Source organism: Strix aluco, chromosome 1 (genome assembly GCF_031877795.1).
Source record: "Strix aluco isolate bStrAlu1 chromosome 1, bStrAlu1.hap1, whole genome shotgun sequence".
NCBI lineage: Eukaryota > Metazoa > Chordata > Aves > Strigiformes > Strigidae > Strix > Strix aluco.
The window spans coordinates 23,893,613-23,920,988 of record NC_133931.1 but is presented as its reverse complement, the minus strand read 5'-3'; the positions used below and the strand labels follow the sequence as shown (position 1 = coordinate 23,920,988).

At 34.8% G+C, this 27,376-nt stretch overlaps 1 protein-coding gene across 11 annotated transcripts in view; it reads left to right on the top strand.

Moving 5' to 3' along the window:
• VPS13B (vacuolar protein sorting 13 homolog B) overlaps positions 1 to 27,376 on the top strand; it is a 491,427-nt gene that overhangs the window by 293,450 nt on the left and 170,601 nt on the right. For all 11 annotated transcript variants that reach the window (XM_074815029.1, XM_074815038.1, XM_074815049.1 and 8 more), the window contains 2 exons: positions 491 to 602; positions 25,748 to 25,951. In XM_074815029.1, coding sequence (XP_074671130.1) covers positions 491 to 602; positions 25,748 to 25,951 — 316 coding nt within the window. The remainder of the gene's footprint in view (positions 1 to 490; positions 603 to 25,747; positions 25,952 to 27,376) is intronic.

The window sequence follows — 27,376 nt, the reverse complement described above, 5'->3', positions numbered from 1 at the left end:
ATGTGTGTTGCAACCCATACCAAATGCTACTAGGATGGTTACATTGTAATATTCTGCAATGTTTTGCATCTAAAGGAGGTAGACCCATATTAAAAAGTGTGTATGATTCAGAGTGCTTTCCATGCTGATATTTCAGCAGATAATTATTGGAGAAACAGACAGATTACAAAGAAGTCCATGGGATCAACATAATTTTGGACAAAAAAAAAAAAAAGGTATCAGAGAAAATGAGAAGTCACGGACCAGGATTTAGTTGTGTGATAAAACTTTCTGGGGAAATTAAATTACAATAGTTTTGTCTTTTATGTGTCACACCAGTGCTATTGATTTTATGGGTTTTTTTTTTTGCTTTAATTGCTGCTCCTGAGCAGAACTGAATCCTTAGCAGACATTCTTAGATTATTTTTTTTGTAAGAAATAGTTTTTCAGTGTTTCTGCTATGTTCATTTGTCTTTTAATCAAACACATATTTCTCTTCTCCTAACTACAGCTAATCCAACAATTAAAGAAGACACTTTGGTTCTCAAGATTGGATCTGTCTCTATGGCTCCTCAGGCTGACAACCCGCTTAGTAGAGCTGTGCTCAGAAAAGACATTTATCAGTAAGTGTTGGGGGAGGGGTTTGGGTTTTCATATATAGTCTCAGAAAAATTCATTTTGGAAGAAGTTAATTGATCAATAAAACGGGTACGTGCAGCCTGTAAAAATACTTTTCACATACAATCTTTTGATATTCAAAACCAGGTTTTTCTGATTTTCTTCACTTGTGGGCTTTCAAATCCATTTAGACAAATCAAGTTCTTCTGTGAAGTGCTGATGAATAACAGAATTTAAATGTCAAGTCATTACGAAGTTTAAGCTCACAGATGAGAACATTTTAAGAGGCTTTCTTTTATTCAGCTACTACTAAGTTCACCTAAGAGAAAAGGAAATTTTTTGTGACTACCAAAGTGCTCAGTAGCCATATAGTGTGAAGGAGATAGATCTTAATAATATAAATGGTAAACATATATTCAAACTGTAGGATTCTTGATGTCACGTAGATCAAAGCTGAAAGAAACGCAAACTTCTAAGGAGCTCTTTCCCAGTAAACACATTTTCTGTGAAAATGTCATGCTCTGGATTGTGTCACTAAGTATGTGCAAACCACACTAATCATATATAGGCAGCAAAACTGGTGAACATATGTAATCAACATGATAAAAGTAATATATGATCCTTAGTAGAGTTGGCACTGTTGCCAGACATGAAAGTATGGTTGCAAATAATACCAAGTGAGAAAAGTCACAGAAATACAGATGAACAAGTGTCTTAGACTTCCCGTTGGTCTGTTTTTCAGATGTGGCAATATTTTTAACTACTTCATAGTGCTCTTCAATAGAAATTACAAACATCAAAATCTTTTCCCAGCAGTAAAACATTTACTGCCTAGAAAATGACAGCAAGTTTTACTTTTTGTCAAGACTAGGATTTTTAGGAGACCATGAAATATCTCCAGTTTCTCTTCTGATCACTTAGAAGTTGTAAGAGAGTTTTTTCTTATATTTCCATGTGGAAATATTTAAATTAGTAGTTTTGCTTGTATGTTTAGATATAGGAGTTTATCCTTTTTTTCTTTTTCTTTCTTTTTTTTTTTTGAATGAGCATTGTATCTATTGTGTTATGGACCTTTCCATGGAATAAGTCTTACAGCCTGGCACCAGCAATGGCTTTGGGTGGCAGGACCTGATCCAACTCTCTTTGTGCCCAGAGATAAGAGATCTTTCCAACATTTGTACAGGTTCTTCTTGCTCCTGCCCTCTCTGTCAAAGGAGGCCCCCATCTGATACCTGCTTCTAGAGTTACAGAACCAAATGTAGGTTCCACTCTTCTCACAGCAACCAAAAAATTTACCAGAAAAATCCCCTATTGTGAAGTGGAATCTGCAAGTTCCAGCTTCCATAAGATCGTTTCTGTCACCTAAGGGAACTGTGCAATGTTCCTTCTATGCACGTTACAAATCAGTGAGTAAGCAGCAGGAGGGATGAGATTTACATCTAAAATCAGTGAAGCTATGGCAGTTTACATTTTTGAGTCTGATATTTTTGCATCTGTGGCTTTACCTGAAATGCAGAAATTCCATGCTTTTCAAACCAGAAGTCACTTAATTGCTTAAAGGTTCTGATGCCCTTTTGCATTATGGGTCTCTGGGTCTCACATACAAAAATGTTCTGGACTAGATTTGTGCAGTGTATATTTGGTTTTCATATTTTTATACAGTTATGATATGCTGCAGTCCTCCTTTAGAAATCAAGGCACCAGTTGGGTAAAGTAGAAATAAGCACTGGGTCACAGACGTCTCTCATCTGACTGTTAACTGGCTTCTTTATGACCAGTCTCACAATGTCATGCTTCCCGTGTCTTTTTCTGAGAAATGTCTGCCATTTTCAGTAATTTCCTCCAACTGCGTCAGTGACCATTCGTCTAATTTCTCAACAGCTGTCAAATGACTCGGTCTTATCTTTGTTTCTTTAATCATCCAATTATAATAGCTTTAGTGTTTTTAAAATACATCGGGTCAGAGTGTCAAGTTACTTTGCAGAGTTTTATGAGACAATATTGAAGTTGGTAGTGGGTGGTCTTTTGGTTTTGGGAAGAGGGTTACTATTTTGATCTGTTTAAGCAAGCTTCAACACTTTTGAGCAATATAAATTATTTTTTTTTAAGTAACAATATTAAGATTCCAGTTTGGAGTTAAAGAAGATGCGTTTTCTAATTACATATTCTTGATCCAGAACATACTGAAGTTACAGAAGCATGGTTGAAGGTAGCCGTTCTTTTTCTCACTTGGCAGTCACTGCTGCTAGACCAGTGGAGTTGTGAGTGCAGTTGATTTCACCATTTATTTGTCATTTTTCCTTTGGAAAATAAATTAATGCAAAGGTTTTTGTATTGTTAGATCAGGACACACAGTTTGTATTCAAGAAAAAACAACAAACAGTGGGATATTTTTAACACATATGCCTGATGTTAGTGTTTGTTTTTCCGAATATGAGATTTCTTAACTTATTTGCCCTTTTTAACCTGCCAACAGTAGATGGTATTAGATAGCAAAAATGTGTAACTGTGGGTAATACAGCATACTTAAAAATCAAGTAGTAAAATGAGCAAACCGACACAATGTGTAACTCATATTTTTGATGAAAAATTTCTTAGTAAATATTAACAAAACTAGTACAATATCCAGCTTACCAGACTGTAAAAAAAAATTACAGCAGCCTGTTCATTACTGAATAATTAGCTGCTACGGCATTCTAATAATCCCAACATATCATCTTCTATCTTTTTCCAACCTCTCTTCTCTAATTTGCTGCTGCTGCTTTTAATAGAATAAAAGAAAATAAATCATTGTCTGACCCACTGTCTTTACACTGTTTCTTCTGTGGGGATACAAACTTAATTTGCAGTGTCACTTTGGTTTAAACAGTCTTCTGTTTAGGTCTGAACTACAACCACATGCAATTAATGTCCCTTTTGTAGTATTTCATGAGAAGGAAGAATTTTTGCTTCTCATGTAGAAACTGTTGCTTCAGGAAAGGCTGAGAAAATTTTTCATGGCTAAACAGTCTGAATTGGATTTCCAAATACCTTTTGAATTTGTCCCATAAATTCATACATGAAAAACTGAATGTGCTCATACATCATTAACAGAATGCCAGTGCATGAAAGGTAAATCTGGTATGGCTGCAGGTCATACTAAATAAACCGGGCCACTTCTGGCCTGTAAGTTGAAGTGACTCCATCTGTGTCTTGGGAAAAATAGCTTGCTTGCTTAACTTGGAGAGAGAACTAAAGGTTGGGCACAAATATTTTTTCAGGTGATTATTGGAAAGTGGAAAGAAATGTATTGACATGGTAACTCCAGTTTTCTTATACCATATAAAAATTAGTATAAAAATACCTATTTCCTCCAGTAGAAAATGGATCGATTTAGTTTAGACTGTTAATACATGTAGTAAACAAAGATGTATGTACTGTAACAGTAAATATAGGGCTCCTGAAAGAAGTACAGTGACACATTTTTAGCTGGTCACAGTAAGAGACAATTTCTCCTTTTCAATTATTTTTTTTCTACTAAATCCTAGATGTTGATTTATTTGTTTTAATGATTTCTCATAAATATCTGATTCTTGAACTCTAGCTAAGGTGTATTTTTCTTCAACAAATATGACCAATGTCATACATTCCCATCGAGAAACTCTCAGTTCTGTGGAATAAAATTCTTGTAGATACCAGAAGGCCTTGGGGTGGGGCCAGGGAGCAGAATAAAGGAGATTTTGGATAAAGATGCAAGTGAGACAGTTGCCTAGCCTGGCTAAAGAGAATGAAGAGCAGTTAATTAAAAATGTGGGAGTCAGTCAGAGTAAATGAAGTTTCTGCTAAGCAGTGAAGGAAAGAACCACATTTTTGTGGGTTTTAACTACCTGGTCATATTAAACTTGGGACTGGGGGCACTGCTGCTTGGAGATGACTCAGCAAGATGCAGAAAAACAAGATTATATGGTCATGTCTTGGCTTGTGTGATCATCCTGTGTCTGTTAGAACTTTTGAAGTGGACAAATGAGAGGTCAAATACACTTGACAAAACAGAGAAAGATCTAACAGTTTTGGGGAGGAAGAGTGCTGAGATAGGGAAATCACGTTAATGCCCCGATGGAGTGAAAGTCAGCCAGTTATTTGATATCAGAGGAATCACATTGGAGGGAAGTTTTATAAATCCTGTAACTACAAGGAAAAACGAGCATCTTTTTGGAGGAAAAATTTTGCATTTCTCAGTCCAGGTCTCGCTCTTGTTTGGTTCTATGATGTCTAGTAAGGTAAAAATTCCAATTGAATTTTTTTCCTCAAGATCTCCATAAAACTCTCTCATCTATGGATTCTTTGGTACCTAACAACAAAGGTATGCTTCCACCATGGTGTTAGTGTAATGAGATTAAGAACTTAACTGTATGCGAACTATATAGAAGCTTTTAGCAGTTGTGGTGTTTGTAGCAATGCCTTGTTCACTTCGGAGGACATCAGTTAAAATTTCTTGTTAACAGTGAGCACTTCTCAATGCGTGTTTTTATGTGGAGAGTGCTAAAAACAGTTATGTGGCTGATTCTGTTACAAAAATCCAATTGAAGCATAGAATCATGGAATAATTTCAGTTGGAAGGTACTCCTCTAGTTCGTCTAGCCCAGCCTCCTACTCAAAGCAATTTAGATCAAGTTGCTGAAGCGTTTCTCCAGATGACAAACCTAGCAGATTACTTAAATCTGTTTGATAATCACTTGTCAAAAGAATAGACTTTTGATGGATATAAAGCAACTCTGAGGGCACCAGGCCAGAAGATCCTTTTCTATGTATGGAGATGGCTGCAGCATACAGAGTAGCATCTCCTGGGGTAGCTTGAAAAGCCACATTTCCTTCTTTGTGCATCTTCATATGTTTTCCCTTTGTAATTTCCTTAGTTGTTTCTCTTTTACTAAAAGTGGCTAATGTAGAATATCAGCATGAATAAATTATAATGCTTTAAAGAAGTGGAACTAATCAAATGTGTCTGTAGTCATCTTAACCAGTTTTCTGCCCAATTATCTCACATTCTGTGATAATTTTGTGATAATTCTGTGATAATTTTGTCACTTTTTAAAATTACAATAATATTTTCCTGTGTATACAAACAGTGCTTAGTGCAATTAAGCTGAACAAAGTTGGAATCTTTGAACACTTTTAGTCAGTGGAAACATGACATAAAAAGGACTGAATTGGAAAAAAAAAAGGGGGGGGGGTGATGTTTGGGGGTTTATAACAATGAATAGCACTAGTTGTGCTAAGCTACCAGCAGAACTGGACAATATCAGTAGGAAAATGGATGAGAAACTTCATCATATGATGCAGCAATTCTGTTTCTCTGACTGAAAAATAAGAGAAAGTAGACACATGGCTCTGCTTAAATGTGAAGCAACACAGAGTTGAAATTGAGATGACATGTAGTTCTACTTCTGTACTGGGATGAGGGCCCTATTGTACCAAATAATGTGTAAATCGCCTGCTCGATTATATAGATAATTGCCAATCATCCCCAACATAGTTGTTTTTAGCAAACTGACATGAAACATTAATTAATAGAATTTTAGGGAGTATCCATGAACAGATAGAGTAAAATAATTTTGACATAAAATATTGTTAAGACAAAAATGAAGTGACTGACAAAGAGCACAGAGAATACAGGCCAGTTGGAGGCTATTGTGAAAAGGCCTTGCTTATAAAGTCCGGAATAAATATTACTAAACTGTTACTAAACTCTGGAAGTTTAAGTGAACAGAATCACAAGCTTTCCTCAGCTTGGCCAATAAAGTATCTAATTGTTGTCCATGCTCTGGATTCATCATTTTTGAGATCCAAGGATTTCATTCATGTCATACATCAAAGCTTAATAGTCCAGGTCTGAATGTTCATGGTCATTTTCATGTGTAGATCTTTCATAGATCAAAGCATAAAGCTGTCCTTAGACTGGTTTCAATTTATGAATGTAAATGGAAATTCTTTAAACACCACCCACCCTCCCCCACCCCCCCAAAAAAATTACATGGAAAGTGTTTAATCGTGAAAAGGTAGTTGTAAATTATTTTGTATTTTTTTGTAAAACTTTTCATCTATACAAATCTTTTTTTATTATTATAAATGTATCTAATTAACGTTTTTGATTTTTGTAGTTTACTGTTTTCCACTGTTTTTTAACTCTGAAACATTTACAAATAGCAAAACAATGTTTCTTTTCTTACAAAATATCTGCTATTTATCTTTATTTCAAGGAGCTTTATCTAGAATGTGCTTGTAATAATCATGTAATGCCCATAATTGGTTAATAAAAATCCTTCAGTTTAAAAAAAGGACTAATAAACAATTTTGTGTCTGTGCTGATAGTGCTGGAGTGAGGGGAAGGAAAGAATGATGGAAGGAGTTTATGCAAGAAGCACATACATAGCCAGCAGTCTGTGTGGAAATCTGTTTTTTTTCTTTCAAATGTGGTTTGGAAAATCACAATCAAAACTTTTCAACAGCACCCACATCTATAAGCATCTTCTCTACAGAAATACTTTTTGTTCAGTATGAAATTGCTGTGGGATGTGTTTATATTCAAAAACCTTTAAATTATTGTTACAAAAAGCCTGGATTTTCTTTAACTGTTGTATAAGCAAAAAGATGTTCCTTTTCAAACAAATTAAGAGTTTAAAAAAAAAAACAAACTTCTTTTTTGTATAGAAGTTTAGTATTCAGATAACTAAATGTTTCCCAGAATATTCACTTAATATGAATAATTTCCTTTTAAGAGCTGATTATTTTATAAAGATTCTAATAAAACTTATTCTCTGTTTTACTTTTTTTTTTAATACTTCATTGAAATTTATTTGGTAGGCAAACAAGGAATTGACTGATGCTGACCTGAGTTTTTTTATGTTTCTTTGAATAAAGGGAACAAAGATAATCAGTGAAATAATGTATGCATATATAGTTTTTCATGGAAGTGTGAGCAGCTTACTAAAATGTGCATATGTACCATAGGGAATTAGAAAAAGTAAAAGTTACAGTGCATCATAAAATCTCTATTGCAGTTTTTCTTTAATTGCAAAAGGTTTGAAACTGCAGAGGTAATGTTATGTAGGAAAAAAAAATTTTTGGAAAAAAAATCATAGTATTTCAAGGAGAGGTATTTATTTTAAGGCATAGAGTCTTGAAACAGGGTTACACAACCACCATTTTCAGTTCTTATCTTCCTTGTGCTAAGGCAAAAAAATTGTAACAGTGAATGTTTTAAACTTGTTCCTGTAATTTATTTTCTACCCTTTCATATTTCAGACCAAGATGTTTTTATTCCTCAAGATATGTCTTTTTTAACAAGATTCTCTCGACATTTAATTTGAATATGCGATCTTTTTTTTTCATTTAATAATCTTTAACTTTATTAATTGTTGAATTGGGGTTAAATCAAAATTAAATTAAATAGCAAGTTCTAAATATTGTCCTTTGCTATTTTACTTGAAACTGTCCTTTTTTTAGGACTTAGGAAGGTTGTCTTTGTCTTCCATAAGAATCCTATACCTCTCTCTGGAACAGGACTTGGAAGGAAAGTCTTTTCCTGCTTTACATTTCTCTCTTCTTCTATCTTTAGTAGAGAGGCAAAAAAAAAGTCTACTTAGACCTTTAGCCCAGTAAAATACTCATATATATGGATAGCATTACATGGAAACACCACTCCTAATTAACATTGGCATGTTTGAGGCTATTGCAGCAGTTATTAATTTAAAACCCTCAGTGGAAACTAATTGTAAAATAACAGCTGGAACTGCCCATTTAGTTTCAGACATGTAGCTTCTTAATTATCTAATACCAAAAGCTATTCAAAGCTAAATTTATATTTGGAATTCAATTTTTAAAATGTTCGGCTTTAGCTATCAATCTTATTATATTGAAATTTCTTTAATTGTGAGTTTTACTGGAATCTGCAATAATACATAATTAATTTGCCTAAACACATACATTTAAAATATGTTTCCTTATAATGTGATAGTCAAAATAAATTTCATAATAAGAAAAGCATTTCTGCAACTTTTTTTGTATTTAATTCATCAGTTTAATCACTGTGTGCTCAGAAAGCATACTCGCTTTATATTTTCACTTAGTAGCATTAAATTTTTTTTATCTGATTCTTAGAATAATTTTTAATTTCTTTGTGTAGTTCCTCATAGAAAGCAAATTGAAATATGCTTTATAGAAACATTCCTGTCAAAGAACACTGCCATTATTGTGTCATTTAAGCATCCGTTTGTTGTTAATCAGGACAGCTCTATTGGAAACCTTATTAAATATGTCAGGGGAAAAAAATTACTGACAAGTAAATGTCAGTAAAGAACAAACTCAAAGGAATAACCAATTCATTCAAACAGAGCAAAGGTGAAATCTGTAAAACTTACTTTTTGAAGTATCCTAGAAACTCTCAAACAATGCATGTATTAAAAGATTTTAATAATAAAAATATCTTCTCAATTATCTATTGTTACTTTCAATTTTGTTTTGAGACCTTAATATGCATTCTATCTGCAAAATTTTTTCTTCCTTTCAGTTGGGTGCACTGCTTCTGACTTGACTGAGGTATTTGCACAAATGTGTTCTTCACCCTAGCAGCATCCCAGCCCTCAGTGAGGAGGAGAGGGAAGGAGGAATGAAGTTAATTTTATGGCGATTCATTGAGATGTGTTTACATGTGCCCAGTAGTCCTGCTCTAGAGGCAGGCAGAGATTTCAAAGAACAACTTCATAGATCCCTCAAATTCCTTCCAAGTTTGACCTGGAAAATCATGGGAACTTGCTCACGTGTTTGGGAGGGACTCCAGTGGCGAGGCATGGTGAGGACAACCACTCTAAGCTTGGGCACCTTGTGGAGGTGACCGTTCTTTAGCTGTGCAGGGCAACACAGTGGTCTTCCCTGGCCTCATGTACCAATTCCAGATCAGTGCCTGGCTAGCTATGACTGGCTTGCATACACACTCAGTGGGCAGATATGATGATGATAACCACGTGCTCCATGTTCAAGCCTTGTTTTGGCTGTTTGCCTCACTCTAGTCCATTTGCTTAGCAGTGAAGGAGTTGTAGTAAAGATCTCAGTCTCAGTGCTTACGGCAAATGCATTTAGTTTTTTTGGTAAAACTTTTGAGTTTACAGTGTGGTTGTGATTGTTTCATTGTTCAGGTATAGCTCGTTCTCACTGACACCTGTGTGTGATTTAGAACTGAATTGGGAATAGATTTTCAGACTCTCTTTAAACTGCCCTGTGGGTTCAGGTCAGACAGTTTAGCTGTGAACATGGGAGACAGGCATGAGAGAAACATCTCTTCAAAAAAGAAGTCTACGAAGTGTTCAATACCATATTTTATATAATTTATTGTAGCATGTACTCTGTTTCTTTGACTATTTAATCATGCCTTCATTTAACAGTTTAAGGTCAGAACTAAATAGCAGTTGTGAAGTAAAACTTTCACAAGGACATTGCTTTCTGTCTTGTGCCAGTGCTCTACACTTTGTTCTATAAAAAGGTTTCTCAGCTGTGGGTGATCTTTGTTCTGCAAAGTCAAGGCTAAGTTAAAGATACACGACAGCCTGAACTCAGAGTTTCCTTGGTCTTCTGATATTTCTTGCTGTCTCAAATACTGTTTTAATGCAGTTAATTAGTATTTGCTCGGTGGTATATATGGAGCTTGACATGTGAAGTTCATACCACTTCAGTTTTGAAATCTGTAATATGTTTATGGTGACTGAGTGGAGAAGAGATTAGGATTTCTTTTGTTTGTACTGGTTTGAGGTGCTGTTTAACATAGGGTTTTTTTCCATTTTCTTTTTTCAAAAAAAATGCAGTTCTGCTGTGATGAAGCCTATTAGAGTGAAGTAAAATCAAATGAATCAAACAAAAATTGTTTGAATTTTGGTTAGTTTTAATCCTTTTAAACTTTTTATTATATTCTATTATCATTTTATATACTGAAATGCTCAATATTTTGAACTACTTTCCTTGACATTTCCTAATCTTTAGATGATAAATACTTATGCATAGTGGCTTTTTTATTTATACCTTAAGGTTATTATAGTTCTTGTCATCTTCCCCCTAGGAAGAGTAATTTCTCCTTCTTTTTGTTTCATAACTGTTTGCGTATTTTAAAGGAACCCCTCAGAAATCTCATGTCTCTCTTTCTCCTCAACCAGCACTGAAACAGACCTACAGAGTTTGTGTAACTATTTGCTTCCCTTAACTCCAATAATGGCCCTTCCTCCCATTTGAAAATATTTTTCTAACTGTTATTCTTCCCCAGATTAATTCTTGATTTACTATGGAGGAGGGAAAATGTGTCAGATGTTTGAAGAGCTCTTTGAGTAGAGAAGTCTCTCACCCTCCCACTGAAGGAAGTGAAGTGCAGACTAGCCATGCCCAGTGAGGGCACTAAAGGAGTAAAGTGTGGCCCTGGGCTTCCTTGGGGCAGCCCGGAGTGGGATGGGTTTAATGTGGATTTTTAACATTACTTTAGCCATGGTCTCCTTTGAGCAATGAGTTTTGTGCCCACATAGGTTGCAAATCTAAATTTGAGCTGTTCTAAGATCTACTTCTCTTTGCAGCTCCATGATGTTGCTGGTTGTACTTGTATAGAGAGCTGGCTGAGGGAGATGAAGGAGCTCAAAAAATTTTGGGGGCATCAGGCAATTTTTTTCAGTCAGGTCATTGCCCTGAGCTATTTATTGTACAGGCACATAGGGATTAGCCCTAGCAAAAAGAGGCAGTATTGCAGCAGCCTGGATTTGGATCAGCTTAATCTGCCATCATGCTTTGGGCTTTTGAAACACAGCACAGAATCTGACACTATCAACTAAGAATTTTAATAAAATTCTCAGATTCAGCATTAACATTATTAAACATACTGTAACAGTTTAAAAAGGTAAACAAAATCTGGCACAGAGACAAAGAAAAAAAGACATTAAATACCATTTAAAAATCCCAGGATACCTTTCACAGTTTACATACTCAGCAACTTGAATGCAATGAAAAATTTTTCAGATAAGCTGTAAAACTGGAAAATGAAAGGAAATCTGAAAGGTAAAGTTATGTTTTATGTGAGTTGTGTTGTATGTTTTATGTTATAAAGCAATGTTATTGAAGTTCTTATTTTTTACATTTCTTCTTTCAAGTTTACCTCCCTTTAATCTTTCTTTTTCTCTCAAGTAGCTTTATATTTTCCCTGTTATTGTAAAATACTGGAGGGAACGAGAGGAGGTGTTTGGGTTTCTGTTAATGTGGGAGAAAATAATTAGTTAGTCCTTAGGAATTAATGCTATTTTAAGAGTTGGAGTGGTCCCCCTATACAAGTTACTTAAGTAACTTAAGTTCAGTTACTTTACACAAACTCATTATAGTTTCTTCCCAGGGTTTCCTTTGCTGATTCTTAAAATATATGATTGAATCCACATATCAACGTTACTTTTCTGTCTTATATAATGAAAATTAACATCCAAAAAAGTCTTGGCTGTGATAAATAACTTATTCTAAAATAATTCAGGAGAGGTTTTCAAAACTTAGTATTCTATAGAGTTTTCTTCTGAACTGTTTGTGAGTAAATATAATTTCCATCAGATTTGGTTTCAACAAATGTTTTGTTTGTTGCAAAGTATTTTACAGCAATATATAAAGCAGACTTTTTTTCTTTGTAGTATTTTTAATTATAACAGGATCTCAAGTTAAATATAATGCAAGTTGTGTGCTTCTGTTACTGGGAAAACCATATCCCATTTGTAATGAGACATTTGTTAACTTCTGTATACAGATTGCGGTTCATTCCATAAATATTTGTGGGTTCTCTGATGTCCCTCACAGGGTTTTATCTATGACAAATTCATACCACAGTTCTTAAACTACTTTTTGGATAGATTTCTTTCTTTTGCAAAACTGTTTGCCAGTCTTTTTTCCATTTAATGTTTCTAAGTATTCCTACTTCAGTTTTCAATTATTTAACAAAAAGGATTATCAGAAATATACAGAATGGTTACATGTTATTTGAGCATATATCTCTATGGGATACTATTCGAAACTCCCACAACAAATTTAAATCCTTATTACTATTATCCTGAAAAACTCAAATTGTACTGTTTAAGTGAGTATGGTTCCTCACCCTTACTGATTTTCCAAGATAGCTTAGTGCTCAACCACCTCAAGTACAGTCAGCTGTCATGCTTAATGTTTCTTACGTGTAACCTCTTACTATGCACACTGCTTTGCCTCCCATTATTACTATTAAATTTGATTATGCTGCACTAACAAACAAATTTAAAACTATATACAGTGGTTTTGTTGCATTTCAGAAGCTATTATTTTAAATTTTTTTTTGTCCTTAAAGATACAAATCCATCACTTTTTTGTGTGTTTAGGACTGGTTCATATTCTTATGGGGTTTATTAGTTGTAGGACACAAAGATAAATGTAGCATTCTTCAGCCTCTCAAAACATTTTTCATGCCCTCTGATGCTTTTCGTTGTTAGGGTTTTTTTTTTTTCTGTGAGAAGGCAATGTCTAACGCTGGTATGTTAATGGCTAACACAAGTACATGTTGAGAGTAATAAAATACAGAGATAATATCAGGCATCTCCACTGAGTTCTATGTCAATGATTGGCATAAATCACAGATACTTAATTTTTCTGGCATGATAGTGTGTGTTCTCCAGCAATAAAAAATAAACAGGTGTGGAGGTGGTACAAATAGAATGTAGGAGTATCTGTACATAGATATATCCTGTACTTGCAGGATAGGAGGAGAACAGATTTGAACTCTTCCTGATAATGATAACCGAAGTTATTTAACTATTGAACAGTAATCTTTGTATGTGACAGTATTTCAAGAAACAGGAAGAATCTTGTAGATTAGCAAATCCAGCTGCAAAGCAAATCTGAAATTTTTTCTGTTTCCCAGTTTAAGGTTGGATGTGTATTTATGTGTGTATATATTCAAGAAAAATTCAGAGGAATGCAATTCTCTGGTATGTGTTGGTTCAGACTCTTTTTTGATACACTGTTCTTCAGACAGCTTTCAATGGTTGATTTTTCCATGTTCTTGGCATAATAAAAAAATGCCTGATATATTATGTAACTGCAAGTGTTGTAGAAGTTGCTTTCTAAAAATAATTTTTAAAATCTACATATTGTATTCTTCACACGCTGCAGCTCATAAAAAAATTTAAGCAACTCTATTTACTAAACTGGACTCAAGCTAACTACAGATGATAGAATTTGCTGTTTCCCAAATGGGCAGTGTAGCAAACTGGGTGTGTGTTTGCATCTGTGCTTGTACCTGTGTAGTGTCCTTGTATTTTCTTTTTAGCTCCAGGCAGAAAGTAAAACTTTCTGGTGTTTTTCTTCATAACCACCACTATTTATATATTTTGGGTGCCTCATGGATCGATTGAACTACCTGTCATTGGAATCTGTAGTCCTCAGAAAGTTGTGAATACACAGGGATATTTTGAGTAGATGAGGATGACTTTTGCCTAGTATTGCCCTGTAAGTGGAGCTTACTTAAAACCTCTGTTAAAAAAACATCTCTAACAAGCTTTGTGTACATGCTGAATAGTAGGCTTTAACCGATTTAATGTGAAGGCTTTATATTTAATGTTTACAAAAGCAATGGTATATTCTGTGGCTTCCTATGGAAGGATGTAGGTTTCTGAGAATATGTTGTCTCCTGCTGACAAAAGTTAGCTCAGCAACAGTTTATAATGAATGAGGATCCTCCTGACTTTGGGCTCTGCTTGATTTTGTTATGTCCTTTACCTGTTCTCTTTGATTCTCTTAAGATTTTTATGTATTTTACACTTTTGTTCTAAAGATGAGTTTTGAGGTCAGTTTCCTAATAGGTTTTGTTTGTTCCGGTTTTCATCTTTTAAAGCATATTCTAAACATGTTAAAAAACCTTTACATAAGTAAACCTTTAAAGTGATGTGTCTGTACTCATGTAAAAATATACTTTCAAAAAGTTCAATATATTGGTATCACAGTTTTAAGATTTAGCGGTAGTATGCTTTTAAAACAAAAGCTATCAATTTATTTTTTCATCATAGAAGAAACAAAAAGCTACAGTCACTTCAATCTGAAATAATTATTTGTAAATTTAAGTTGCAGTAATTGTATTTAATAACATGGGGGAATTAGTGGGTTTACAATTAACTGTGAGAATGGGACTCAAAATGTGTGGCTTACAGTTTTGTTACAGATTTTAAGGGAAGAATCTATGTATCAGAATTTCATTTGTAAACTGACCTTTCAAGCAGATCTCTCTTGAAGTTTTGCTGCATCCTACCGCATCTTGTGATGCTTCACTAAATTAATTAAAGATGCTTGGAAAAGAATTAGTCCTTTCAGTGATGTGCAAAATACTTCTCAATAGCTTTAGTCTCTTGTTTCTTTTAGAAAACCTTTGTAGATTTCTCTGTGGAAGTTTGCACCCTTTGTCAAAGTTCTTAGTTCTTGAAAACTTTCTCTAATGGTTTTAAGTCAGGGAGAATGTGCTTGAGGTGTGATTCCGTGAGTCGTACTTTGCGAAAGAATAGAAACAATACAGTAAAGAGGAGATGAGGTCTCTAGTAATAACATACCTAAAAGCTTTACCTTAAATCTCTAAAAGAACTGGTGAAATACTGTCAAAAGCTGTATCATAATCTCCACAATCAAAGTAAGCTGTAGTGGAGCACTTCCTCTGCTTCAGTCCTCCTGCAAAGGCAGAACAAACTGGAAAATGCTGGTGGGGAAGTGGTTTGTGCAGAAGGATATTTTACTTTCATAATGGAAGAGATGGATGTTCAAAAGCTTTTTCTGAGAGGGGAAAAAACCCTATAACAGATCTTAGGAAAGCTGGAAGGTTTGGGGACTATGCTTTATCTGGTTCTCAAGCAGTTGACAAGAAGCCTATAAAAATCCAATAAGGAGTAATGCAAGACAAGAGAGATTGAGGGCACTCTGTACTTCATGATGCTCAAGAAGAATTCTTTAAGCAAAGGAGAAAACTTACCAGATAAATTGCATTTTGTCCTGTGTTTTGATAATGCCACCTTGATTGTTCAAGTCCTAATATTTTATAAAAAGAAGACAGGAGAAACACCAGTTTGAACAATTACCTTTCAGCTCTTCATTCCTTCAAGAGTTAAAATGAGCATGCTTGCCTTTACACTAAGCATTTTCTATATAACTGAGGTCTTGCCTGTTAGTTAGCTTCTGTCTGTGTAGCAAGAGTTTCTGCCCACAGGCCTGTGTACTCAAAGCTGTCATTCTCTCAGGAAACTAAAAGTGGTAGAACCTTGATATTTTGTGAGCACCGATGATTTTATATTGACCTCTCTGAACTTAGGGCTTACTCATTATATAGGACATAGCTGAAGAAAAGAAGTAAAATTGAATTTAAATCACAAAGAGAAAAGTCCAGACTTACAGGTACAAATATTCAAGATGCATTTTCATGAAAATTAATTTTAGGGAGGTATAATATCTTTTAAAAACAGGAAGGACGGGGAGGAGTGGGAGTACACCAAATTCCTTGCCTGAAAATATAATACAGCAGATGCAATTATGCAGACATGCATCATGTCTGAAGAGGAGACTGTGGCGATTATCAAAGGAAATTGACATTCACGTATGCATCAATATCTTGAGAAACTAGTTGATATGGAATGTAAATTAGGAGGAAAGTGGGAAAAGAATGAATATCTGTAAAAATACTCTTTTCATCATGGAAAAAAAATCAACGTTCCGGCAAATCTGGATTTCTCAAGTAGGCTAATTGTGTTTTCAACAGGAAATTTAAAAGCTTCTCAATTGTGTAATCACACTCGTTTTTTGCAATGTTTAGGTGATTTTTTTACTTCCTTTTCTAAAGTTGTCTTGACATCTCTTAATTTTCCACCTTCGCTGCAAAAGGATCATTTCAACAGTCTGAATTTGACCCTATGTTCAGGATTAAAGGGCCATCTTTCCGTAAAGACTGTCTTGTTACTTTCCTGAGGCGACTTGAATATTACTTTTGATGCTGGTAGATCTAAGTAAATCTAAATATTAGGATCATACAATATGTATTTCACTTTAGAAATGGAGAAGCAAGAACCTGTCAACAGACTAGCAGTGGCTAACCGGCTACAGTTTCGTAACAAGTTTATTTAGAACTAAACTCCTCTTCAATATATCTTGTTAGGCATACTGAATTTGGAAGTGCCATTAGCAATAGTTTAATGGAGTTTTAAGGAAGACAAAATACTGGTTTTAACATGAAAGGTAATTTCATAATGAAAATTGAGTGAATTTTCTACCAGGACAGTTTCTCAGTTATATTTAAATGGAAAAAGCAGTGCAAGGACTTCTGAAAAGAACTACTAAAGGAGGTGATTTTTAAGACTTTATTATTGACATATTTTACACTATCATATATAGTATTTTAAAAATAGTTCCAGCTTGCCATTATGAATAAAATGATTCTGCAAAAAGAAAAAGAAAATGCAAGTGGCGTCTTGAGAAATTAATTGAATCAGTCCCAAAGATAAATGTGATTTGACTTGCAAAGTTAAATATTCATGGGTTAGAGTAGTTTCTTTTATTATCTATGCTATAGACATCATCTGTTGCAATATACACGTGCTGAGAATATGCATTAGTACACATTATAATATAAAGGAAAAGCTGGTATTTATTTCTAACATTCTATACTACTTTGTGTAGAATCTAATTGATGTCCAGGTATGAGTTCGATATACTGACTCAACAGTGAGAAGAAATCCTGTCCCATGTCAGCTTATCAAACACACTGTGGACAGTATGTCTTCTAGCTTGTACCATCATACCAGGTTGTACTGCACCATTTAAAGAAATTCTATGCATCAGATATGAAGACTGTGTTCAGTGAAACTCAGCCTCAGTATTTCCAGGTGAATTTATAGAACATCTGAAAAGACTGAGGTATTGTGCCACTAAACTAGGTGAATCAACGAAAACAAAGTAAAATACAGGTGAAAGCAGTGGGAAAATCACAAGATTATTTACCTTAGCTATGTGGTAAACCAAGTACACATGAAATTATTGAAAAATCAAAATTAAAAATCCTTTTACTGCCAAACAGCATTATGTTTTGAGATAAAATTACTTCTACCACGAAACAAAAAACATAGAAGTCTTTGGGTTATACTGTATTTTGGCTTTTTTGCTAACCCTCATCCCAGACTTCCACTCCACCCACTTAAAGTGTTCAAGCTCTCTCCTCACTTGACTCTGTTTAGAGAAACTCTATTGCACTTGTTTTTTCTAGAAACATTTGGCATCCAAAAATATCATATAGACCTTCCTTTAGAATTGTGCATACTTATCATTTATACAGTCTGTCAACTGTATATTTATACTATGCTCCCTGAATTTTGGTGAATGCTTCAAAACTACAACAAGATTCCTCAAACTGTCTAAACATTAAACAGTATAAAAATGAAAAACTGATCTTTAAAAGTTCAGGCTTGTTCATGCTGTTATTTTTACTGAGGAATTTAAACAATAAAATTACAAAATAATTAAACAGATGACATCTAAATGCACAGCTGCAAACTGCAGCTTTGTTTCATTTTACGCTTTTTTTTTGAGAGAGAGAGACTGAAATTACTTTATAGTTTACCATACCATACCTTATTGTCATAGGATCATTCATACTGTGTTCCAGATACAACTCTAGAAGACAACTGCACTGCAGAAGTTCTTCAGCTTCTTTGCACGCAATTACTGTACCAGAGCCTTTGGAGCAGGGGCTACTTTTAAATGTCTGGTCACCTCACAGGATATGTAGAGCATTTCCTGCCCGTAGGACTAGAGGAAGGAAACACAGGGTCAAAATGTTTGATGTGTGATCTACTGTAATTCCTTTCATGTGTTTAGTAGCTTTTATATGATCAATGCACTGCTACCAGTCTTGACCTTGGTGTGGTCTACTTCACTAAAATCTGACCTTCCTAAATGGTTAGCAAATGGAATTATAGTAGCACCCACCTGGCACCACCACTGTAATTAGTGGACATGAGGGGGTGTTGTTATTTTTTCCTCTGAATTTGTACCTCCTGGGTTTCAAAATAAAAATATTTAAGTAGTTACATAAATAGTATACATAAATAGTATCTTGGTAAAAAATTACAGTAGTTAATTTTTATACATGTTTTTATGTATTTGCATTCTTATAGCACTGTATATCAGATGATCTCAAAAATGTTTTCTCTGTAATTAATTATATTCACAACATCATTTTGGCATTATGCCCACGTATATGACTAAACTGTTGAAGAGGTTAATGTTGTTGCTTAGAGTCATATAATAACTGAGTTTAGAGAGAATAGAAATGAAATCTGCCTCTCCTATTTTCCTTTTACGTGTTCTAGCCTTGCAGAGAGACCTGCCCAAGCAGTCCCCCTAGTGCCAAACCTTCTTGTGCACAACATATGAAGATCTGTCAGACTTAGGTCTTCTGTGTGTCCATGTTAGGTTTGTCACCTCAAGCTCTAACTGAGAAAGCATCTTCTATTCCTTTTGAGAGGGTATCAGCCACATGTGCAAAATAGGCACAAACCATTGAATTCAGTTCTCCAGATTTTTTCTATACATTCAAAATCAAATCTCTTCTCTCTTGCATTATGATGGCTTAATGAAAATCAGTCCTTTTTAAAACAGGTTTGGATGAAAGTAAGTATCTGTATGACTTAATAGTTGCAGTTGATGAAGCTGGTCAAGTAAAGGCCACAAAGTAGTTAGCCAAAAGAAAAGTGATTGTTATTTTACAGTCTTTCATCTCTGAGCAGTTTGTTTAAGAACTGAGATTTTTGTCTGTATTGTCTATTTTTAAGAAAGCTTACAAAGGAATTGTAAGGGAAGACCTGTCTACTTCAGCTTGGCAAGAAAAAGCTGTGCTGAGAAGTGTTAGTAAAAAGGAAATGCCATATTTTGGTAAGATTTTTTGGAAAAAGTTAAGTAGTTTGATTATTGCTATTATTATTTTCCATAGAAGAGTTATTGCTGCACAACTGGGAAAGTCTAGAAGCAGAGAGAGGGGATAAGTCTGTGTTTCTATCTGTCCCATCTACATTTGTTTCAAATGTGACTCTTTAATACCTGGCTTGGAGATATTTAAGAGAAACAGTTATAAGTAGAGTAGTGTGATGGCTTTGCTGAAAATCTTGAATACCTTCTCTTAGTGTCATTCTGTTTGCCAGGAACTGAGATCATCGTAGTAGTAGATTCTGTGCTGAACTTAAAGTGTCTAGAAGCTCAGAGTGTATTGAAATAGCGGTACATCAAACTCCGTTTCAAGGCTAATTTTCTAAACATGTATCTAACATGTCCTTATGTATTCCAGACTGTGACACTGAGGAGAATCAAAGACATGTAATGGCACTCAACTAAATCTTAGTACTCTTTTATTTGATGATCTGTTCTGGATGATCGTGAACATAGATGATTTGTTCTGTACATCCAATTGTCTTCTGGGTTTTTTCCACCAGGCACTTTAATATTCATGTTTTGAATGTGTCTTAGCACACACTAATCCATAGTTGAATCATCATCTTTTTTTTTTTTTAATGAATTGAAAGTACCAAGTTCCATAATTTATCCAATATGCTTATTCTTGTGTTACCTAAAAATCTTCATAGCTACTTGGTGTCTCATACTCTTTAGCTTTTTTTACACTTATACCGGTTCCTTTCTTTGCCATGATACTCATCTGTAGGTATGCATAACAAAAAGGGAACCAGTGCCCAAGAGACACAAGTCAGACATTTATCCAACATTAGTTTAAAATAGAGGGAAATTACCTGTTATACTTGTACTTTTGCTTCACTGTATCAATTGTTTGAAGCAGTCCAGCACAATCAAAAGAAATTTTTGTATATGTTTCAGTCACTGCTTATGTTTTTATTTCAACATACTAATTACACAAGTAATCTACCTCTAAGTTGATTCATGTCTGTTCACAAAAGCTATAAACATTGCAAGTCATTATAGAGTTAGCAGTATGACAGTTGATGACTACAGAACGTATTCAGTTAAAATCCCATTAATAACTTCTTCCTTTGCATTAGTGATGTAATCTATTTTTCCACTATGTAAATGTTTAGAAGTGGTCACTCATTTTTATTTTGCTCATGGAGCTAGCACTGATGTTTCTTTTTATAGGGGTCTTCCACATCTGAAGATGAACCCAGGTGCCTTAACCACTTTGACTTACAGGACACTCGCTGTGTAGTGTCTTCTCTAGATAATGCTGATGTGTCTGGCTGTACAGAACACAACACAAGAACTAATCAGGGGCGATGTAGTTTTCATTGCTAAACAGATTTCTGTGAAGATTAAATAAATGTTAAAATGAAAAGTGATGTGAGTATAGACATGTAAACAAAATAGTATCACTTGCTAATCGGTAAAGTATTAAACAAAGGAGACTTACTGTACTCAGTTTGTGTTTGTATTTAATAAAAATTTGCTGGTATCCAGTCCAGAGTATGCTGTCAGCAAGTGTGGAGATGGGGCATAGTTGAGTTGTTCTGAGGCTGAGCTGGAGAGGGGAGAAAGATCAGCTGCCAGCAAAGCCAGTCATATGTGGCATAGTTCCTGGGGAAAGGAGGCAGAAACGGTGGGAATTGCAGTTTACTGCTGACAGCATTTGAGAGCCTGCTCTACTGACCCAGACTAAAACAAACCATTTCCAACATCCTGGCAGTCATAAAACACTGTGTTTGTTAAACCACAAATAAATCTCCCTAAGGACAGGTGGCAGGGCCTTCCTTTCTCGCCTAAGGATGTCTCCTCCTCTCTTGTTGCAATAATAGAATTTTACCTGATGCTTTTCTTTAATTTCAGCATTAGTGCCCTGATACTTTCTTCTCCCTCCTGTCCATTCCTGTGCCCTACTTTTTTTTCTCCTTACCTTCTTATTCTTCTTTCTGTCTTCCTCACAAATACATGTTTTTAATCTCTCTAAATTTAGGCAGATCGAAGTCTTTCATCATGAACTGTCATGCTACAGGATTTCTTTTATTCCTGTTCTAAGATCATGTCTACGTATGTTCTGTGATGTAGGGGAAGTTCTGTTTCTCTCCCAGTGGCTCAAGTGATAGATAGATAGATAGATAGGTAGATAGATAGATAGATAGATAGATAGATAGATAGATAGATAGATAGATAGATACTGTCCCTAAGGAAAGAAAAAAAAAAAAAGTTGCCTTTCTTTGGAAAGCTGATTCCTGTCTGGCGTTTTACTGATAGAAGCTTAGCATTTTCAAAGGCCAGTATTCATATCATTGATGCTCTAGGTTTACCGTATTTTCATTCTGTGCCCTTCTTAACATCTATAACATCTCACTGTAAATGGAGCTGTGGTCCATTGCTTCCCTAAGAAACAGTTGTTTCAATTTCCCCTGTTTGGTATAACACATTTGATAGCCCTGTTGAGGAGAATAAGTTAGGAAACTTTATTGGATGGAATTGGGGAAAAGGCAGTTAGGAGCATTAGGTCAGTGATAAATATTGCTGTGATTTCTACACTAGATCAGTCACATCTCATTCATAGGTGATGGGCTTTCAGACTACATTTGGGCTGGGATTCCACAAGCTTAAGCAGAAGATAAAGTGGTCCTCTTGCATAGCATCTATCTTCGGGTCCAACAAGGGTGTTCCTGGTTTTGCTCCTATAAAGTAGAGGGTATATATTGTTCCAAGCTTACTGTCTCTTTCCTTTTTAAATTAGAATAGGAAGAATCTTTTACCAGCAGACATAACAATTTAATAATTGAAATTTGGATAGATAAGTTTGTTATCTCTGTACCTGGAAGTAGAAATCGGTGCACACTGAGATCTAGTAGGTACTAACAAATATTAGCTGCTGTGTGTAAATTCTGTGAATATTTCTTACTCATTACATAATGTATAGTCTTTAAAAGCCATTTTCCTAGCTTGTTTAGCTTTTTGTAGATCTCAGATGAGCTATAAGGGAATAGATTTAACTTCTTTACAGTAGGTCTCAGAATTATGCCTATTCAGCAGCATGTAGTAACTGGTTCAACGTGAGCTGTTTCTTATATAAACATACAAAAAGCCTGACCCAGACTAAATCGATTTAAAAAAGAAAATCGTGAAAGCTGTGTTTCCTGTTACATGCTCATGGTCGTCTTTCGTTACTTATGATCTTACTGTATTATTGACCAACTGTTGTATTCTACACCACCTGCTGAAAGGTTCAGATGCGATAGTGAAGTTGTGTTCGGAAGGGGAAAGCAATTAAAATCATAACAGTACAGTACATTTCAGCTGGTAAAACAGCGTTTAGAGAAGTCATGAATTTGGCTTACTCTGTGTCCCTGATTTTATTTGCTGCAAGGATTTCAAAAGCTGCCGAATCAAAAAGGCTGCAGAGTTCATACATAGCATGTATGCTTAAGATTAGGCCAATTCTGCTGCTGTTTACTTCTCATCCTCCTAGGAAGTATACAACTAATAAATTGGGCACATAGTCAGGAAAATAGTTGATATGGAAAACCAGAAATAAGTGCTTATGTAAATGTCTGTATGTATATAATTTGTTTGGGAAAAGGCTGTATTTTGATCCTTGTATAAAACTGGCAGGATGTATTTTCTGAAAGCAATAATTAGCTTAGTTGAAGGCATAAATAACTAATCCTTGTATTTTACATGATGTTTCTTGAAATGGGTAGTCTATAGAAACACAATTTGTTTGCTTGAATTTCAGAGGTGTATCTAAAGGATCAGAAGAGTTTTATATCTAAGAGACTGTTAATAGTTGGAACAGAATGAAAATGCAATTTTTATATCAGCATGAAAGTATTAGGCTGTGATATCCCAAAACAATACAAACATTATCCAGTCCTTGAGATTTTACAGAATTAATTGGATCAAATAAAAAAAAATCCAGTGGACAAATCTTACACCAGCAATGCAATGTACATACATAATACACTGGTATTATATATGTAATATAGCAATGTACGTGTAAAATACACTAGTACCTTGTGTCTGAATAGTACCTCTGTGTATTTTGCTGCACCTAAAAATGTGTGCCAAAGAGTGATTTCATAGAGTCTTATATTTAAATAAGTAAATTTACAAGGGGAAGAAAGCCATTGTCACAATGAGGAGTTTCAGATGGGTGCATACAGCCATGTTTTGCTCTAGGAATTTGGTTCACAAGGCCATGGTGGTGCTGAATGAGCCTAAGGAATATAGTGCTAGGTGCAGCTTAATGCAAGTTATCAAGCTGCTCAAAAAAGAATGAATGAAAAATACTCTTTACTGTGAACTACAGAGAGAAGAATTCATTATGCAGGTGAAATTAGTATCATATTCTGTATTTTATATAGTTAAGTGGATTTCATAAAATATGTAATTTGGTGCTTTATTTTAAGTACTATTTCACAAAACATATTCCAATATTTACTTGAATTAGACAAAGTATGTAAATAGACACTGGGTCATACAGTAATCTACCATGGGGTTTTTAAAAAAAAAAAAACACACCCCCAAAACCCAGAAATGCATTCATATTGATGAAATAACGCCTAGAAGGAGTAATAAAAGACACAGTTGTTGTGGTTAGATTTCTCTATATGGAAAGTTGACAAACACATTCTTGAGTTCTAAGAAACCACATTTAATTTTGAAATACCGCTACTGACATAACAGATTTTCAATGTATTCCTGCTAAGCATTTAGGAAAGTTATAGGGCTACTGAATAATGCTGTCACACTGTCTCACCAGGAATGACTTGATCAAAACAGCTTTCCTGCCATTTACATGCCTCTGTGGGTAGATGTGATTAATTACTTAATTTTCTTAATTGCTAACATACTCCATTGGTGACAATGGCAATGGTATTAGCAGTTTCAACTGTGTTTGGATTTGGGCAGCATTGGGATTGCACTTTGAAATAGGTTGCATACCTACAGGTTGCATACCTATACTTACAGATTACATGTAGTGTGTGCATCACAGGTTGAGATGTGCTGCTTTAATCCTTATTTATATTTAGATTGTTAGCATAAATGGTTAAACAAATTGCAGTATTATTAAGTTCTCTGTGGAGACAGCTGTTATATACTAAATAATGATGGGCATAAACCAACAACGTAGAATGGAACAGTAGGTTGGATGGGAGTTAAGAAACTTCAACTCAGATAAATCAATAAAAATAGACTACAATTTGATGTGATCATAGATTTAAAGCAAAAAAAAGGTTAAGATCCCCTTGCTCTGTATACTGGCTTGGTTTGAAAAACAGTAATAAGTTCAGTTGTGCATTTTTATTATAACATTGAATGAGTAGTGCACATAAAGCTATATCATTCCCAGTGAGAAAGGGCAAGATAATTTTTTTGGAAGATTTACTAGTGCTCATTGGCAGAAGACAAATGGTGGTAGGAGACTCCTCTGATACTGGTCACTGGTAAATCCGCATGGTCTCAGTAGCCTCCACTCATCCAATAGCTCTTGAATGTTTTGTTGAAGTTGAGTGTGACTGTTTCCCAAGCTCAGCTAAAGATTGAAATATTTCATAAAATCTAATGTAGCAGAATTTAGCAGAATCCACAAATAATGTGGTTCACTCAAAAATGCTTTTTCTCACTTGTCAGAATTAGTAACAAAGCATTGTACTGAAATTCCACGTTAAAAATACTGGTTTTCCATCATAATTTTTATTATTTGATAAATTTGAACAATGGAATAATTGTCTCACAATAAAGTTGTTCGTAATATTGATACATAGCTGTTCTTTTGGAGGACTTCCATGTGACATCCTTTATCTATTGAGTAGATATGAATTAGTCCTGCATCCCCATAAGGCTGCTCATATGGACCTGATTGAAAGTGCGCTGAAGTCAATGGATTGATCTCATATCACCTTTGGTGGATCTGGTTAAATCTTGGAATATATATTTATATTCCATAGGAAAGAGGCAGCTGGATACTTCTGAAGGTCTGAACTTAAAATAATGCTTAGCTGTAATCAAGAATGGCAAAATTGATACCTTAATTTTCTTAGTTTTGTATCTTAATTAATACTAAATTGGTCTGATTTTGACCTTTGTTGCTGTTGTTTTTGTTTTATTTTCTTTGGCATTACAGGAGAGCACTGAATCTAGGAATACTTCGAGACCCTGGATCAGAGGTTGAAGACAGACAATATCAAATAGATCTTCAATCTATAAATGTTGGTACTGCTCATTGGAATCAGTTGAAACCTGAGAAGGAAAATGGAAAAGGAGGGGTTTTGACAGAGAGTGAAAGAAATTCTCAAAATCCAGCACTTGAATGGAACATGGCCAGTAGGTAGGAAGTTTTTTTAACTTACTCTTTTCTAGAATTACATAGCACAAACACTGCAGATATCATTCACAGTATATCTGAATCAAATAATTTTGTATTGTTTTTGCTTTACATTACAACCACATTTCCGTGGAGTTTTGGATGATGGATTTGAAATGCATATTACTATTATTGTTACACTGTAGTTACTGTCTAGTTTCCATTATAAGCTCTTCTGAGTGGCTTACTGTATGTCCATAAAAATAACTCCAGGGCTGAGACTTCAGCTTCTCAGTCTTTGAGCAATGGGAGGTTTTGTTTTGTCTGTGTTTTGTTTTGATTTTTTTAAACTACTTTTGTTTGTATTTTTACAAAGCTTGAGTAAAACCAGCTTAGACATTTCTAAGGTAGAGGAGGATGAAGTAGAACATTTCCTATTGGTTCTGAACTGGTTTCTGCACTTCTGTAACTAAAACCAGATGAATTTTGAGAATGAGATATTTCAACTGAGTCTCCCTTATTGTGTATTGCAAGATAGCACATGCAAAGCCCCTCCCTCTAGTTAAACACGGTTGAAAGATAAAGCATGCATGCACTTGCGTGCTACTTTAAATTTTAAAGTTTTCCAATATAAAATAGGAGTTTTAAATCTGTAATGTGTGAAAACTTGAAATTCTAATTTTAGTTTTAATATACTTTATACTTAAAAATTCATACAGGTGATTTAAAACTAAATTTTTATAGACTGTGTAGCAGTCAGAGTTCTCTTTTCAAACTGACAAGAATAAGGTCTGATGGCCAAGAAGAAGCTTTCAAAAGTCGTTTTGTGGATTTAGAAGCATTTCTGCTAGAAGATGCCTCTTTGCCCACACATTTATTTATTTATTTTCATTTTAAAGTCCTTTATATCTAATTCATGCAAAAACAATCCCATTTTTATGAAATGCACTCATAGTCTTATGGTTCCTAAGATAAGATTTCTATCTGAATTGAGAGTTGAGTTCCTAAAAGTGATGTAGAAAAACAGGCAGAATAATAAAGACAGACAAAAATTGAACTATTGCTGGTTTAATTTTCAAAAAAAGGGCAGATGAGATTTTTTTCAGAGATTTCTCTTAAAGTGAGGCAAGCTGTAGCAAAAGAAGCTACATGATCACAGAATCACAGAATCATCTAGTTTGGAAAGGACCTTGAAGATCATCTAGTCCAACCGTTAACCTAGCATTGGCAGTTTCCAACTACACCATATCCCTCAGCACTATGTCAACCTGCCTCTTGAACACCTCCAGGGATGGGGACTCCACCACCTCCCTGGGCAGCCCATTCCAACGCCTAACAACCCCTTCTGTAAAGAAATGCTTCCTAATATCTAGTCTAAACCTTCCCTGGCGCAATTTGAGGCCATTACCTCTTGTCCTATCGCTTGTTACTTGGTTAAAGAGACTCATC